The sequence below is a fragment of the Xenopus tropicalis genome, chromosome 3 (genome assembly GCF_000004195.4).
Source record: "Xenopus tropicalis strain Nigerian chromosome 3, UCB_Xtro_10.0, whole genome shotgun sequence".
Lineage (NCBI taxonomy): Eukaryota > Metazoa > Chordata > Amphibia > Anura > Pipidae > Xenopus > Xenopus tropicalis.
The window spans coordinates 3943060-3961753 of record NC_030679.2 but is presented as its reverse complement, the minus strand read 5'-3'; the positions used below and the strand labels follow the sequence as shown (position 1 = coordinate 3961753).

At 45.3% G+C, this 18694-nt stretch overlaps 1 protein-coding gene across 4 annotated transcripts; it reads right to left on the bottom strand.

The window, feature by feature from the left end:
* Positions 1-8845: 8845 nt before the first annotated feature.
* Positions 8846-16809, bottom strand: LOC116409673 (extended synaptotagmin-1-like). Of its 4 annotated transcripts, none has more exons than XM_031898486.1 (18): positions 15781-16809; positions 15466-15510; positions 14756-14794; positions 14387-14563; positions 13942-14246; positions 13763-13835; positions 13559-13648; positions 12889-12947; positions 12645-12768; positions 12372-12527; positions 12186-12268; positions 11776-11824; positions 11587-11676; positions 11407-11502; positions 11182-11253; positions 9731-9817; positions 9484-9630; positions 8846-9372 (listed from the first exon to the last, which is right to left on the bottom strand). In XM_031898486.1, exons 1-18 carry the CDS (start codon positions 16108-16110, stop codon positions 9328-9330), a joined length of 2067 nt encoding a protein of 688 aa, XP_031754346.1. In that variant the 5' UTR covers positions 16111-16809; the 3' UTR covers positions 8846-9327. The 4 variants fall into 4 exon arrangements, with proteins under 4 accessions (XP_031754346.1, XP_031754347.1, XP_031754345.1 ...); XM_031898487.1 differs by having other exon boundaries at positions 11587-11824; positions 13942-14015; positions 14121-14246; XM_031898485.1 differs by having other exon boundaries at positions 11587-11824; positions 14387-14425; positions 14519-14563.
* Between the last annotated feature and the right edge of the window lie 1885 nt (positions 16810-18694).

Below are 18694 nucleotides of genomic sequence, written 5' to 3'. Positions count from 1 at the left end.
CCTACTGTCTCCACCTTGTCCTACTGTCTCCATCTTGTCCTACTGTCCACATCTTGTCCTACTGTCCACATCTTGCCCTATTGTCCCCATCTTGCCCTACTGTCTCCATCTTGTCCTACTGTCCACATCTTGCCCTACTGTCCCCATCTTGCCCTACTGAGTGTCCCCATCTTGCCATACTGTCCCCATCTTGCCCTACTTTGGTGATGGAATATCTCAGAAAAGAGACTTTCGAAATAGAATATTCTTCCTGTGAGGCATAACCCATGTCCATATAAACTCCCTGCTTTACCCACCCAGGATATAACTGCAGTTTCCAAGCTACAAAATTTCATGAGTCGCATACCAGGACGCACTGATAAACAAATGACTTCTGGTGAGATTGTTTCTCTCTATTGGTTATTAGCATTGGGCCTCGTTTCTATTGATCCTGAGATATTACCAGCGATTATCACTGGGACAATTTAATAAAGATCCCAGTGATTGGGTTACGGAGTCAGAATGGTGATTGCACCGTGTGTCTCTGCCATAAAGCAACCTGCCTTGGCTAATCAGCCACTTGATTTGCAGCTAATGGGACTCATATATTTCAATAATAATTTCCTTCACTCTTAACCCCTTCCTGTCTGCAAGACATATTTATTTAATGTATTTTACTGCACTGAAACAAAGGGAAAGGTCAGAGATTAATCAGAGTCATCCGTACGGATGACTCTGATTAATCTCTGACCTTTCCCTTTGTTTCAGGTCAGTAAAATACATTAAATAAATATGTCTTGCAGACAGGAAGGGGTTAAGAGTGAAGGAAATTATTATTGAAATATATGAGTCCCATTAGCTGCAAATCAAGTGGCTGATTAGCCAAGGCAGGTTGCTTTATGCAGAGACACACGGTGCAATCACCATTCTGACTCCGTAACCCAATCACTGGGATCTTTATTAAATTGTCCCAGTGATAATCGCTGGTAATATCTCAGGATCAATAGAAACGAGGCCAATGCTAATAACCAATAGAGAGAAACAATCTCACCAGAAGTCATTTGTTTATCAGTGCGTCCTGGTATGCGACTCATGAAATTTGTAGCTTGGAAACTGCAGTTATATCCTCGGTGGATCTCTCGTGGCAGAACCAGCATTGTGCGGGAAGGGGATAGGGACAGACACAGTGACAGTTACACATACCTATAAACCGCCAGTGGAGAATGAGGAATGAGATGGGTATGGGGAGTTGATTCAGGAGTCAGGAACCAGCAGTGCAGGGAGGGAAAGGGACAGACACCGGGTGACGTTACACATAACTAATAACCCCAGTGAGGAATGGAGGGAATGAGGGATGGGTATTGGGAGTTGTATCAGGAGTCAGAACCAGGCAGTGCAGGGAAGGGAAAGGGACAGACACAGTGACAGTTAAGGTGGCCATACACGAGGCGATTTCGCTCGTTGTGCGATGAACGATTATATCGACAAACGATCGTATGGCGATCGAGTTCCCATACGATATGCCATCCACGGGCAACGATAATTCGGGAAAGATTTTGTCGCATCATTATCGTAAAATACCTACGATCGTACATCTACGTACGATCGATGTCGTTGCTGGCAATCGTGACATGCGCAGAGAACAATCGTTGAAAGACAAATGTCTGACACTCACACCAACTGACAGATTTTATCGTTAAACGACCAAAATTTTTAAACCTGGCCGATCGATTTTGGGGACGATAATGTCGGCTCGTTTAGTGGGCTGACGATCGTTCGTACACCACCAACTATACGATAACTTAACGATAGCATCGGATCGTTCGGGAATCGGTCGTTTGTAAGTAAAAAATCGGTCCGTGTATGGCCACCTTTACACATAACTATAAACCCAGTGAGAATGAGGAATGAATGGATATTGGGGAGTTGTATCAGGAGTCAGAACCAGCAGTGCAGGGAAGGGAAAGGGACAGACACAGTGACAGTTACACATAACTATAAACCCAGTGAGAATGAGGAATGAATGGATATTGGGGAGTTGTATCAGGAGTCAGAACCAGCAGTGCAGGGAAGGGAAAGGGACAGACACAGTGACAGTTACACATAACTATAAACCCAGTGAGAATGAGGGATGAATGGATATTGGGGAGTTGTATCAGGAGTCAGAACCAGCAGTGCAGGGAAGGGAAAGGGACAGACACAGTGACAGTTACACATAACTATAAACCCAGTGAGAATGAGGGATGAATGGATATTGGGGAGTTGTATCAGGAGTCAGAACCAGCAGTGCAGAGAAGGGAAAGGGACAGACACAGTGACAGTTACACATAACTATAAACCCAGTGAGAATGAGGGATGAATGGGTATTGGGGAGTTGTATCAGGAGTCAGAACCAGCAGTGCAGGGAAGGGAAAGGGACAGACACAGTGACAGTTACACATAACTATAAACCCAGTGAGAATGAGGAATGAATGGATATTGGGGAGTTGTATCAGGAGTCAGAACCAGCAGTGCAGGGAAGGGAAAGGGACAGACACAGTGACAGTTACACATAACTATAAACCCAGTGAGAATGAGGAATGAATGGGTATTGGGGAGTTGTATCAGGAGTCAGAACCAGCAGTGCAGGGAAGGGAAAGGGACAGACAGACACATTCAACGTTTCACTTTCCCATCATCTTCTTCAAGACAAAGGTTGATGTTTTAGTGTCAATAAACACATTGAAGCTTCCATGCCCCGCCTCCCTCAGGATGTTCCAGTGCCCTTAAACCTTCAGACATATTTCAACATTCTGATGTCTTAACAACTTTCTGAAGGTCCTAAAACGTAAGAGAAACATGGCTTCCTCACATGTTCTTCACCACATATGTTGCTGTGATGTGCTAACACCTTCTTCAAGACATCAACGTTTAGTTTTGACTAAAGGCAAGGGTGGCCATGGGTAACTAGATACATGATGAAATCATAGGTAATGTTTAGGTTTCCTAACAGGTTCCTCAAGCCATATGTTAAGGTTTAAGTGTTCTTACACCCACTTCAAGACACATTTTGATGTTCCTCAAGTCATTTGTTGATGTTTCTATGTCTTTACACCTACTTTAAGACAAATGTTGAGGTTCCTCAAGACATTTGTTGATGTTTCAGTGTCCTTATGCCTACTTTAGGACACATTTTGATGTTCCTCAAGACATTTGCCAATGTTTTGGTGTCTTTACACCTAATTCAAGACATGTGTTGAGGTTCTTACTTGAGGAACTTCAACAGGGGTCTTAAAGTGGGTGTAAGGACACCGAAACATTGACAGATTACCCAAGGAACCTAAAAACATATCTTGAAGTAGGTGTAAGGACACTGAAACATTGACAAATGTCTTGAGGAACCTCAACATGTCTTAAAGTGGGTGTATGGACACCAAAACATTGACTGATTCCTTGAGGAACCTCAACATGTCTTGAAGTAGGTGTGACAACACCGAAACATTGACAAATGTCTTGAGGAACCTCAACATGTCTTAAATTGGGTGTATGGACACCAAAACATTGACAGATTCCTTGAGGAACCTCAACATATATCTTGAAGTAAGTATAACAACACCAAAACATGACCAATGTCTTGAGGAACATCAACATTTGTATTAAAGTAGTTGTAAAGACACAAAAATATTGACAAATGTCTTAAGGAACCTCAACAAGTGTCTTAAAGTTGGTGTAAGGACACCAAAACAGAACCTCAACACGTCTTGAAGTTGGTTTAACATCAAAACATTGATAAATGTCTTGAGAAACATCAAAATGTGTCTGAAAGTATATGTAAGCACACTAAACATTGACAAATGACTTGAGGAACTTCAACATGTGTCTTAAAGTGGGTGTAAGGAATCAGATTTCTTGAGGAACCTCAGCAGCTGTTGAAGTAGGTACAAAGACACCAAAACATTGGCAAATTTCTTGAGGAACTTCAAAATGTGCTGTAAAGACACTAAAACATTAACAGATGTCTTGAGGAACCTCAACATGTCTTGAAGTAGGAGTAAAGACATAGAAACATCGACAAATCACTTGAAGCACTTCAACATATGTCGTGAAGTGGGTATAAGGAAACAGATTTCTTCAAAGATTTTGAAGTAGGTATAAAGATATAGAAACATCGACAAATGTCTTGAGGAACCTCAACATGTGTCCTGAAGTAGGTGTAAAGACAACAAACCCTTGGCAAATTTCTTGAGGAACATCACAATGTGCCTTAAAGTAGCATAAGGAGACTGAAACATTAACAGATGTCTTGAGGAACCTCAACATGTGTCTTAACGTGGGTGTAAGGACACCAAAACATTGACAGATTCCCTGAGGAACCTCAACACATTTCTTGAATTAGGTGCAAAGACATAAGACACTGAAACATAAACAAATATCTTGAGGAACTTCAACATGTCTTGAAGTAGGTGTAAAGTCACAGAAACATCGACAAATGTCTTGAGGAACCACAACATGTGTCCTGAAGTAGGTGTAAGGTCACCAAACCATTGACTGTCTTGAGGAACATCAAAATGTATCTTAATGTAGGTGTAAGGACACTGAAACATCGACCGAAACATTGACAAATATCTTAAGGAACCTCAACATGTCTTGAATTAGGTGTAAAGACACAGACACATTGACACTGATGGCAGAGGTTCCTCTTTACACCTAATTTGAGACATGTTGGGGTTCCTCAAGATATTCATCAATGTTTCTGTGTCCTTATGCCTACTTCAGGACACATGTTGAGGTTCCTCAAGGAATTTGTCAATGTTTTGGTGTCCTTACACACACTTTAAAGCACATGTTAAGGTTTCTCAAGACATTTGTTGATGTTTCTGTGTCTTTACTCCTACTTCAAGATGTGTTGAGATTCCTTAAGACATTTTTAATGTTTCAGTGTCCTTACACCTACTTTAAGACACATTTTGATGTTCCTCAAGACATCTTTCAATGTTTCTGTGTCTTTACACCTAATTCAAGACATGTTGAGGTTCCTTAAGATATCTGTCGATCTTTTGGTGTCCTTACACCCACTTTAAAGCACATGTTGAGGTTCTTCAAGACAATGTTTTAGTGTCCTTACACCTACTTTAACATACATTTTGATGTTCCTCAAGACATTAGTCAATGTTTTGGTGTCCTTACACCTACTTCAGGACATATGTTGAGGTTCCTCAAGACATTTGTCAATGTTTCTATGTCTTTAGACCTACTTCAAGACATGTTGAGGTTCCTTAAGATATTTGTCAATGTTTTAGGTGTCCCTCTATCTTAGTAAATGCAGAGTGAAACTGCCGCTCTCTCTGCTCTGCATCCTGATGGTAGAACTTCAGCTGCTTCAGTAACAGCAAAACTCCTCTTACCAGGAACCATGACGTCGGTGAGAAACCTCTCACTTTGGCCCCATGACCCCTCCTTCATTAATAAGCAACAAGATGGTCAGAGGTTACCGAGATATCCATTAGCCGAGAAACTGAATGTAAATGCATGTGTTACTCACTGCAAAGGTCCCGATACATAAACTGCATTCATTATTATTAAATGGATTCATCTGGAGCAGCTGAAATAGGTCCAACTTTCTCCTATGTATGAATACAAATATACAGAGAGGGAATGTTCTGGGCACACAATAAGCTGTACCCCCATACTGTACTGTCTAAGGGAAACACTATGGCACCCCCTACCCATATGTAAAAATACAAATATACAGAGAGGGAATGTTCTGGGCACACAATAAGCTGTACCCCCATACTGTACTGTCTAAGGGAAACACTATGGCACCTCCTACCCATATGTATAAATACAAATATACAGAGAAGGAATGTTCTGGGCACACAATAAGCTGTACCCCCATACTGTACTGTCTAAGGGAAACACTATGGCACCCCCTACCCATATGTATAAATACAAATATACAGAGAAGGAATGTTCTGGGCACACAATAAGCTGTACCCCCATACTGTACTGTCTAAGGGAAACACTATGGCACCCCCTACCCATATGTATAAATACAAATATACAGAGAGGGAATGTTCTGGGCACACAATAAGCTGTACCCCCATACTGTACTGTCTAAGGGAAACACTATGGCACCCCCTACCCATATGTAAAAATACAAATATACAGAGAGGGAATGTTCTGGGCACACAATAAGCTGTACCCCCATACTGTACTGTCTAAGGGAAACACTATGGCACCTCCTACCCATATGTATAAATACAAATATACAGAGAAGGAATGTTCTGGGCACACAATAAGCTGTACCCCCATACTGTACTGTCTAAGGGAAACACTATGGCACCCCCTACCCATATGTATAAATACAAATATACAGAGAAGGAATGTTCTGGGCACACAATAAGCTGTACCCCCATACTGTACTGTCTAAGGGAAACACTATGGCACCCCCTACCCATATGTATAAATACAAATATACAGAGAGGGAATGTTCTGGGCACACAATAAGCTGTACCCCCATACTGTACTGTCTAAGGGAAACACTATGGCACCCCCTACCCATATGTATAAATACAAATATACAGAGAGGGAATGTTCTGGGCACACAATAAGCTGTACCCCCATACTGTACTGTCTAAGGGAAACACTATGGCACCCCCTACCCATATGTATAAATACAATATAATACCTACACTACCTCCCACAAAGCTTCAGCTTTATGCCTAATACTATTAACTACAAAGGCAATTTATGTTACAGAGTTAGTGCCTTTGTACAGACAAGGACATTCTCCATCCTGGGAAGCAGCAATGGGAACGCTCTGTTCGCAGCGTATAATGATCACTGCAATGTTCTGTCGGAATGTGTTTGGAAAGGGCAAGATAAGAACAACCATAATCTCCCTCAGTGTTTGGAAAACGGCTTTTGTATTTACGTAGAACATTGTTTCCAGGTGATAAGATTTATCCAGTGAGAAAATAGAAGGAGCCCCTGTATAGAGATCTGATTGAGTTTTGTGCATATTTACCCCCTTAACTGGAACCCCTGGAACTATAGCGGGGTGATTGTTACCCCAATGTTTCTATATATCTGTAACCTTGTTATGGGCTAAGGGGGCCCAGCCTGAAGGCCAGTTAGGGGGGATTTGGGGTGAGTGCTTATTTGTGCCCTGGGTACCCCTGGAACTATAGCGGGGTGACTGTTACCCCAATGTTTCTATATATCTGTAACCTTGTTATGGGCTAAGGGGGCCCAGCCTGAAGGCCAGTTAGGGGGGGATTTGGGGTGAGTGTGTATTTGTGCCCTGGGTACCCCTGGAACTATAGCGGGGTGACTGTTACCCCAATGTTTCTATATATCTGTAACCTTGTTATGGGCTAAGGGGGCCCAGCCTGAAGGCCAGTTAGGGGGGGATTTGGGGTGAGTGCTTATTTGTGCCCTGGGTACCCCTGGAACTATAGCGGGGTGACTGTTACCCCAATGTTTCTATATATCTGTAACCTTGTTATGGGCTAAGGGGGCCCAGCCTGAAGGCCAGTTAGGGGGGGATTTGGGGTGAGTGCTTATTTGTGCCCTGGGTACCCCTGGAACTATAGCGGGGTGACTGTTACCCCAATGTTTCTATATATCTGTAACCTTGTTATGGGCTAAGGGGGCCCAGCCTGAAGGCCAGTTAGGGGGGATTTGGGGTGAGTGCTTATTTGTGCCCTGGGTACCCCTGGAACTATAGCGGGGTGACTGTTACCCCAATGTTTCTATATATATCTGTAACCTTGTTATGGGCTAAGGGGGCCCAGCCTGAAGGCCAGTTAGGGGGGATTTGGGGTGAGTGCTTATTTGTGCCCTGGGTACCCCTGGAACTATAGCGGGGTGACTGTTACCCCAATGTTTCTATATATCTGTAACCTTGTTATGGGCTAAGGGGGCCCAGCCTGAAGGCCAGTTAGGGGGGATTTGGGGTGAGTGCTTATTTGTGCCCTGGGTACCCCTGGAACTATAGCAGGGTGACTGTTACCCCAATGTTTCTATATATCTGTAACCTTGTTATGGGCTAAGGGGGCCCAGCCTGAAGGCCAGTTAGGGGGGGATTTGGGGTGAGTGCTTATTTGTGCCCTGGGTACCCCTGGAACTATAGCGGGGTGACTGTTACCCCAATGTTTCTATATATCTGTAACCTTGTTATGGGCTAAGGGGGCCCAGCCTGAAGGCCAGTTGGGGGGGATTTGGGGTGAGTGCTTATTTGTGCCCTGGGTACCCCTGGAACTATAGCGGGGTGACTGTTACCCCAATGTTTCTATATATCTGTAACCTTGTTATGGGCTAAGGGGGCCCAGCCTGAAGGCCAGTTGGGGGGGATTTGGGGTGAGTGCTTATTTGTGCCCTGGGTACCCCTGGAACTATAGCAGGGTGACTGTTACCCCAATGTTTCTATATATCTGTAACCTTGTTATGGGCTAAGGGGGCCCAGCCTGAAGGCCAGTTGGGGGGATTTGGGGTGAGTGCTTATTTGTGCCCTGGGTACCCCTGGAACTATAGCGGGGTGACTGTTACCCCAATGTTTCTATATATCTGTAACCTTGTTATGGGCTAAGGGGGCCCAGCCTGAAGGCCAGTTAGGGGGGGATTTGGGGTGAGTGCTTATTTGTGCCCTGGGTACCCCTGGAACTATAGCGGGGTGACTGTTACCCCGATGTTCCTATATATCTGGATGTGTATAACCCCTACAGACAGCTCTGTTACACAATAACACATCTATTTCTATGACAATAAAACTGGCGGTGCCAATTCTGACATGAGGCAGGGTAAGGGACTTCACCAAATAATACCTATTAGGGGTGTAGCACCTAAGGTGGCACCTAACCAAGGGCAGAAAAGGACTCTGGCAACATTAAGAGCTGAATCTCTATGTTTATTAATAATTAGTTTTATTGTTTATAAATAGGTCATTAAAATACAAGTTATGTTGACAAAAATCAGTTCTGTATCTGACTGAGCAGTATCGGCAGAGTCGTATCCATGGGGCAGAGACGTATCCATGGGGCAGAGACGTATCCATGGGGCAGAGACGTATCCATGGGGCAGAGACGTATCCATGGGGCAGAGACGTATCCATGGGGCAGAGTCGTATCCATGGGGCAGAGACGTATCCATGGGGCAGAGTCGTATCCATGGGGCAGAGATGTATCCATGGGGAACAGTCATATCCATACTGTAGACCCCATCAGGCCCCATTGGCAGCTTCTTATTGGGGCCTCCCACCCACCCACCCCTGCACCTCTCAGTCCTGACTCTGCCCCACTGCCCCAGATGCCCCACTCTTCCTAGATGTCCTACTGTCTTCTTTTTAGGCCGACAGGGCAGTTTTGGTCATTAGGAGTCATTTAAAGACTCAACTTCTTTGGGCGGGACCAAAACCTACGAAGAAGAGAGAAGAACGGGTCAGCACCGGCTAAGCATTTGGGGAACCCACAAACAACCCCAATATCACTGCACAGCTAAACTGATTGGGGAACGGCTTTCACTTACCCTCAACTCAAAGCGAATCCAAACAGAACCCTGCGGGAAAGCTGCGTCCAACTGGTGCCAGCCTTCCATGGTCAAATTCTCAGCCAATAGGAGCTCAGAGAGCTGCAGAGTGAAAGTTCCCAGGCTGCCGTGGTTCTTGTCTTTCACCTGCAAAATACTGGGTTAGTGTCCTGGGCAACAAAAGGGGCAAAACCCACCCAGGGCAGAGGGGAGACAGGGGGATGGGAAATAAGCCCCTTATACTCACCGTTATCTTCACGCTCTCATTATGCGGCTTCTCTAATAGGAAGGACGACTTTGCCCTCCATTGCGGCGTCGCAGTATTACGGCATACCTGGGGGTGGGAAATGGGAAGAGAAATATAGTATTTTACCCCCTCACTTCCCTTATCTAACCTATACTGTATATATAGACCCCATATTCCTCTTGCATACCTATAGAATATACACAATGGGAGCCCCCTATAGAATATACACAATGTATAGAATATATATAAGGAAGACAACGGGAGCCCCCTATAGAATATATATAAGGGAGACAATGGGATCCCCTATAGACTATATATCAGGAAGACAATGGGAGCCCCCTATAGAATATATATAAGGGAGACAATTGGATCCGCTATAGAATATATATAAGGGAGACAATTGGATCCCCTATAGAATATATATAAGGAAGACAGTGGGATCCCCTATAGAATATATATAAGGGAGACAATGGGAGCCCCTATAGAATATATATCAGGAAGACAATGGGAGCCCCCTATAGAATATATATAAGGGAGACAATGGGATCCCCTATAGAGTATATATAAGGGAGACAATGGGAGCCCCCTATAGAATATATATCAGGAAGACAATGGGAGCCCCCTATAGAATATATATAAGGGAGACAATGGGAGCCCCCTATAGAATATATATCAGGAAGACAATGGGAGCCCCCTATAGAATATATATAAGGGAGACAATGGGAGCCCCCTATAGAATATATATCAGGAAGACAATGGGAGCCCCCTATAGAATATATATATATAAGGAAGACAACGGGATTCCCCTATAGAGTATATATAAGGGAGACAATGGGAGCCCCCTATAGAATATATATCAGGAAGACAATGGGAGCCCACTATAGAATATATATAAGGGAGACAATGGGATCCCCTATAGAGTATATATAAGGGAGACAATGGGATCCCCCTATAGAATATATATAAGGAAGACAACGGGATTCCCCTATAGAATATATATAAGGGAGACAATGGGAGCCCCCTATAGAATATATATAAGGGAGACAATGGGAGCCCCCTATAGAATATATATAAGGGAGACAATGGGAGCCCCCCATAGAATATATATAAGGGAGACAATGGGAGCCCCCTATAGAATATATATAAGGAAGACACTGGGAGCCCCCTATAGAATATATATAAGGAAGACAATGGGAGCCCCCTATAGAATATATATAAGGAAGACAGTGGGAGCCCCCTAGAGAATATATATAAGGAAGACACTGGGAGCCCCCTATAGAATATATATAAGAAAGACAATGGGAGACCCCTATAGAATATATATAAGGAAGACAGTGGGAGCCCCCTATAGAATATATATAAGGAAGACACTGGGAGCCTCCTATAGAATATATATAAGGAAGACAATGGGAGCCCCCTATAGAATATATATAAGGATCCCCAGGCAGTACCTTGCCGCTGAATGATTTCTTCCCAATCTTGACCACTGCATGGGATGTAGGAAGCCCAACGTTATTCTTCACCTGTTGGAAGGGAACAGATTGGAATTAACGAGAGAACATTTTGGGGAATGAGACTGCTGAGTGACACGGTAGGGTGACAGTCTATAATGGGGAGGGTAAGTCTGAGCTTTACAATAGGGACCCAAGGGCCGGGGGAAGCGCTGAGAGACTCACCCTGAGATCCTTGCCCTCTTCCACAAGGATGAAGATCACGGCCGCGGAAAACCTGTTGATCTGTGTCGGCCGAGATATTCGGTTAGTGATCATCACCTGTAAGAAAGAGACCGGTCAGACGCACTAAAGGCCACAATAGAGAATTCCCCAATGGGAATCGGAGGGGATGATGGGTAATACCTGTGGCAGCTCCGTAGTGTCCCGGGCAAGCTCGAGGCATTGAAGCAAAACGTGGAGTCTCCCAGATGCCGCGTTCTGAATCGGCAGCCACTGTAGGTGCAAGAAAATTCCCCAATGAGATAAAAACTTCATTATAAATACAGTTTGGTTGAGCAGTGCAGCGGGGTTTATATCCCCTTTAACTCCTACCTTATCTATGGCTTTCTGGGAGATGACCTCTTCCACGCCCAGTGTCCAGCTACACGCGGCACAGGGAAAAAAGAGACAGTCAGCGAATGGGAACATATTCACCTGCTACTCACATGCTGCCCCAATAGGGAATAAGTGCCCAATCAGGGGCAGAACTATAGGGGGAGCCTGGGGGTATAGGGGGGCCATGGGGTACTGGCAGTTTCATGGGAAATGTTCTGAATTATCATCTAGGGAAATGGGGGCGGCTTTACAAATAATAAGATATACCCCCATATGTAATAACTGGCACTAAGTTTGCCCCGGAGCAGTAACTCATAGCAACCAGTTGACCAGTGAATGCTGCCTGCTGATTGGCTGCTCCTGGACAGACTTAGTGCCTTTTATACCAAACCCCCCCATAGACTCACCTGCCCAAACACAGATCTCTCTTCACACCGCGGTGGAACAGGGAAATATCTATTTCCTGCATTGGCAGATCATTAAATCTCATCTAAGGGAAAAACAGAATTGCGGTTAGATTTCCTGAGCCGGCACCAGAACTGCCATAACCCAATTTGTACTTGTATTTATGAGTAGGAAAGGGCAAGCGATACCTCAAACGCCTGGTTCCAACTCGGGTTGCGGCTTCTCTTGGCAACTTTCGTTTTGCCTTTCTGTTGGGAGCCGCTTATCACCGCGTACGGACAGAATATCCCTGAGTCTTCCGAAACCAGATCTTCCGCCTCCAGTATATGAACCCGAATGATATTCTGCAAAGGGACAAAATATTATATAAAGCTCAGCGCTACCGACTCCTACAGTCCCAACGACCTGAATCCCCGCGCTGCTTATTGCTACATGTGGGCAATAGGAATTCCCCGACTTACCCTGGTCACTCGGAAGAACAATCGGTCCAATCGGAAGCTCTTCAGTAACTTGGTTGGCATACAGTGCGGAGCGACGAACATGTTCTCCACGCCCCAGTGCATCACTGCTTTCCCCAAAAACTCCCTGTAAGAGAGAAGGATGAAGAAATGACTCCAGTTCCATAATGGGATGTTCCATAGGGCTTTATAGGGGGGCAGCAGGGTGGGATGAAGGGCAGAATAGGGGAATAGAAAGGGCACTTACGATACTCCAGGGATCTTCAACAGATGCCGTAACCCTGACCAGTTGACCTCTAATACCTCCTAAAGAATGGAAGAACAGAAGAGGGAATCAGCAAGAAATAAATATTGCCTTCCCTCCAGAACCATGGGGTAGGTAGAGGGGTAACTGCCAAGGGGGCAACAGTGGAACAGGGCTGGAAAGTGTGGAACGGGGAAGACAGTTTGGGCTGGAAAGGGTGGAACGGGGAGAGAGTTTGGAGTGGAATGGGGAGAGAGTTTGGGGTGGAACGGGGAGAGAGTTTGGCGTGGAAAGGGTGAAACGGGGAGAGAGTTTGGGGTGGAAAGGGTGGAACGGGGAGAGAGTTAAGGGTGGAAAGGGGAGAGAGTTTGGGGTGGAAAGGGGAGAGAGTTTGGGGTGGAAAGGGGAGAAAGTTTGGGGTGGAAAGGGTGGAACGGGGAGAGAGTTTGGAGTGGAACGGGGAGAGAGTTTGGAGTGGAACGGGGAGGGAGTTTGGGGTGGAAAGGGTGAAATTGGGAGAGAGTTTGGGGTGGAAAGGAGAGTTTGGGGTGGAAAGAGGAGAGAGTTTGGGGTGGAACGGGGATAGAGTTCGGGGCAGAACGGGGCGAGAGTTTAGGGGGGGGGAAATGGAACATTCCCCCCTAGCCCGAAACTCCCGCTGCTAATGACTTACCGGTCGCCGGGGCAGGTACCAGGTCAGGGATCCAAAGAGCGGCATCTCGTCCATCAGTGGGGCCAGTACCACTCGGAGTGTGCCAACAGCCTGAAAAACAAGAAATAAAACATATTTATAAGAGGGAAGTGCAAGACGCACAGAGCCTGCAGGTTCCCTCTAACTGGGGGGGACTGGGCAATGTGGCGCCCGGGCAGCACTCACCGCTAGTTGCTTTGCCCCAATTCGGAAGCATCTTCTCCCCAGGGCGATCTTCACAGCGGCATTTCCATCATAACTGCAGGAAAAGGAACAAGAGATAGTGATTTTATATGAATCCCTATGGGACTGGGTCAGCGCTGCAGGGAGACCAGCCAATGACTGGGCCTGGACAGAACACTTACCTCAAATCAAGGTCCAGAACAACCTGTTTCCTCTCCGACCGTATATGGAGTCTGGTACCAGTTATCAGCGGAACCTGGGGAGAACACGGGGCGTTAGGTTGTTGGATAAGGGGGGCTCTATGTATCATTGTGAATCGGTCACATGACCGTGGAATGATAATTAGGGTGGGATTCGTTACCTTTTCGCCCAAATCGACGTGGCTAAAGCGGAACGACGCGCATTTCTCACGGATCATGGGCTCGTACCAGTCAACAAGCAGGTTCTTGATGTACTGCCCGAAGTACGGCCATAGTTCGACCAGAACCTGGGGGGGAAATAAAGGCGCCATAAAGACAGGGCTGGAAATCCGCTCAGCACCCACAATGGTGCCCAACAGAAGGGGCTCATTAATGAGGGGCCCTCAAACCCAAGCAACCAATGGCAGGTATGTAGGGGTGGGGTTACCTTATTCAGATCATCGATTCTGGTATCTTCATCCGTCTCCTGTAGGTTTGGGGATAGAGAGAGAGAGATATTAGGGATCATATTCAGCGCATTTATAACACTCAGTGGCGCCGTATCTAATGAGCCCCTTACCGTATACAGAATCCGGGCAATGCCAGGCCACACGACTGGTAAGATCTGCAGAGATAGGGAGAAGCATATTAGTGGGCAGGCAGAGATAGTGCCCTATTAACTCATACACGGGGGCTTCTAGCAACATCCCAGGGTACAATCACTACCCCCCGGCCCATTAGCAACCCCCCCACTTATGTCCTGCCCCCTCCCTGGGTACTTGGTGTTTGTACCCATAATAACCTGTATGTCCCTTACCTCCTCTGGCTTGTCCTCTTCTTCCTTCCTATCGACAAGCTGCAGATTCAAACACAGATATTAGCCATGGCGCCCTCATACCTTATACACAGGCACTCATATATATAGGGGAAAATGTACCCCCCCGCTAGAATATAAGGATTATAGCAGCCCCCACAGTGTGCAATGACTCTATAAAGGCACAAGGCGGCAGGCTGAGTTATACAGGGAACTCTGAGTATCACTCATGTATTATAAGGGATAATGTACCCCCTACTGTAAATGATAAGGATATTAGCAGTCACTGAGGGGTTCCCTGCCCATATAAAGGCACAAGGCTGCAGGCTGAGTTATACAGGGAACTCTGAGTATCACTCATGTATAATAAGGGATAATGTACCCCCTACTGTAAATGATAAGGATATTAGCAGTCACTGAGGGGTTCTGTGCCCCCCATATAAAGGCACAAGGCTGCAGGCTGAGTTATACAGGGAACTCTGAGTATCACTCATGTATTATAAGGGATACTGTACCCCCTACTGTAAATGATAAGGATATTAGCAGTCACTGAGGGGTTCCCTGCCCATATAAAGGCACAAGGCTGCAGGCTGAGTTATACAGGGAACTCTGAGTATCACTCATGTATTATAAGGGATAATGTACCCCCTACTGGAAATGATAAGGATATTAGCAGTCACTGAGGGGTTCTGTGTATGTATTATGTCCCTTACCATATTGATATTCCGATAATAATCTTCCATGGAGATCTGGGGAATCTGCAGAGAGACAGACAGAGAGGCGTATGGTCAGATATATATATACAGGCACTCAGGGCAGCCCCTTATCCCTCACAATACAATATATATATATTAATAACGACAGGGGAGGCACCAATCCCTACAAACCTGCCCCTAAGATAAAACCAATGCCCCATGATAAATACCCCCCTAAATGTTAACTCAAATGGGAACAAGCCCTTAGGGCTAAAGCCATTATAATGCAGAGAGGGACCCCCAAGGGAATGCTGGGAATACGGCGAGACCCACCACTATTATTTCTCCCGTCTCTTTCTTTTTCAGCCGTGGCACCGTCTCTTCCTCACGATGGCGCCACCAATAGGCCAACAGACCTACTACAAAGATGCTGATGGGGACGGCCATTTTCCCCGCGACGTATCCGATATAGAACGTCAGAGCGAGACGCAGCCATGATGGTCTCCACTCTGATCTGTTCCCGTCTTCTGTATTTTGGGAGAAGAAATACCTCAACAGAACCCACGTGGCTACATAGGGAACGGGAACGTTGATTTTTGAATGGGAAAATCCAAGAAATAAAAACAAGATTAATTTGAAAAGTATAAATAAAGATTTAGCCATTCTGCGTTGCTTCAGAGAGTCTGGAGTCGCCTCCTTTCCCTCTGAGCGCTGCTGACTGACTGATCAGTATTCTAATCATGTGATGGGAAAGCCTTTTCTCTCCCATTGTGATGTCATCGTGTGCCTGTGATGTCACCATATAAAACAGCTGCTGATCTCTAAAGCCATCAAACTGGGACATACCAAGTCATGAACTGAGGGGGGGGGGGGAACTGGGTGATGGCACCATGCCAAACAGCTGCTGAACTCTAAAGCCAGCAAACTGGGGCATACCAAGTCATGAACAGAGGGGGGGGGGAACAGTTTGTGCAATCCATTCCAGGTTATAAACCGTCTGTACCTGACTTTCTCTTAAGGGCAAAGACACCTGGGGCAATTAGTGATTAGTAATGATTTTTTAAAAAGTCGGTCACAGCAACTAATTGCTGCGATTTTCCCACCACAGGTTACTGTATAAGTCGCTGCAACTAATTGTGCGTGTTTTTTGCTGCGCAAATTAGTTGCCCCAACTTTTTAAAAAGTCACCGTGACTAAATGCCCTGTGTGTCTTCGCCCTAAATGATCTTTATGGCAGATTTGATAAATAAAACATGTGCAAGAAAGTCTCCTCTTCCTCTAAATAGCCAGACAATATGTCCAGGGCTGCCGGGCCCCTGTGAAATCTTTTTCTGTAAGGGGGCCTGGGCACGTTACCAAAAGTAACTCAAAAGTTACGCACAAAGTTAACGCCAAAATGTACACAATTTTCGGAACTTAAAGACTACCTTTGGAGCACTCACCCAGCACCCGGTCTGGAAACTGGCACTTATATTGTAGTGTCACCCACTGTGACCTACAGCACTTATATTTGCCTATTTGTGTCTGTAAGTTCCCCCTCCCATATAGATTGTAAGCTCTACGGGGCAGGGACCTCCTTCATCTTGTGTTTCTGACTCTTTGCATTTACCTTGTATTTATTGTTGTACTTTCTATTTATCCATTATCTTATTAACCCCCTGTTTGTATTAATGAATTCCACTGTACAGCGCTGCGTACATAAGTAGTGCTTTATAAATAAAGATATACATACATACATACTGTAAAAACTGTGGGTCAATTTCGTTGAAGGGCAAATTGTACTTTTAAATAATCCTTTCAGGATAAGCTTGATCCGACGGTAATGCAAAAGATCTTTTAAAAATAATACAAATCTGGGCAGATCATCCTCCTACTTGTATAATAGGCATTAGTAGTAAGTGTGTAATGTGTATAATGGTAGGTGTGTGACATGGCTGGTATGTTTGTGTGAGGGGATTACTGAGTGTTAGTGAGTAATGGGGGCACATGTGTGTAAGTGTATAATGGTAGGTGTGTGACATGGCTGCTATGTTTGTGTGAGGGGATTACTGAGTGTTAGTGAGTAATGGGGGCACATGTGTGTAAGTGTATAATGGTAGGTGTGTGACATGGCTGCTATGTTTGTGTGAGGAGATTACTGAGTGTTAGTGTGTAATGGGGGCACATGTGTGTAAGTGTATAATGGTAGGTGTGTGACATGGCTGCTATGTTTGTGTGAGGGGATTACTGAGTGTTAGTGAGTAATGGGGGCACATGTGTGTAAGTGTATAATGGTAGGTGTGTGACATGGCTGCTATGTTTGTGTGAGGGGATTACTGAGTGTTAGTGAGTAATGGGGGCACATGTGTGTAAGTGTATAATGGTAGGTGTGTGACATGGCTGCTATGTTTGTGTGAGGGGATTACTGAGTGTTAGTGAGTAATGGGGGCACATGTGTGTAAGTGTATAATGGTAGGTGTGTGACATGGCTGCTATGTTTGTTGAGGGGAATACTGAGTGTTAGTGAGTAATGGGGGCACATGTGTGTAAGTGTATAATGGTAGGTGTGTGACATGGCTGCTATGTTTGTGTGAGGAGATTACTGAGTGTTAGTGAGTAATGGGGGCACATGTGTGTAAGTGTATAATGGTAGGTGTGTGACATGGCTGCTATGTTTGTGTGAGGGGAATACTGAGTGTTAGTGAGTAATGGGGGCACATGTGTGTAAGTGTATATATGGTAGGTGTGTGACATGGCTGGTATGTTTGTGTGAGGGGAATACTGAGTGTTAGTGAGTAATGGGGGCACATGTGTGTAAGTGTATAATGGTAGGTGTGTGACATGGCTGCTGTGTTTGTGTGAGGGGATTACTGAGTGTTAGTAATGGGGGCACATGTGTGTAAGTGTATAATGGTAGGTGTGTGACATGGCTGCTATGTTTGTGTGAGGGGAATACTGAGTGTAAGAGGCTGTAGGGAACATGTGGGAAACATGAGGGAAAATGTATGGGGGACAGTGGGTTAATGGGTTTGGGGGGAGGGAGAGCTTAGCGGGGGGCAGGGCAGGGGATACCGGGGAGAGTGTGAGGGACCCGCTGAGCGTTACTAAATAAATGACTTTAGGGATTTTGCACAAAGAGTTTAGGCGAGTGAGAGGGAAATATTGCGGAGAATGAGGAAACCAATGAGTAAAATGCCGGAGGCAGCTGTCAGTGAGGGGATTTCGGAGCGAACTGTAACTGTAACGGGAAGTTCCACAAATGCTCGAT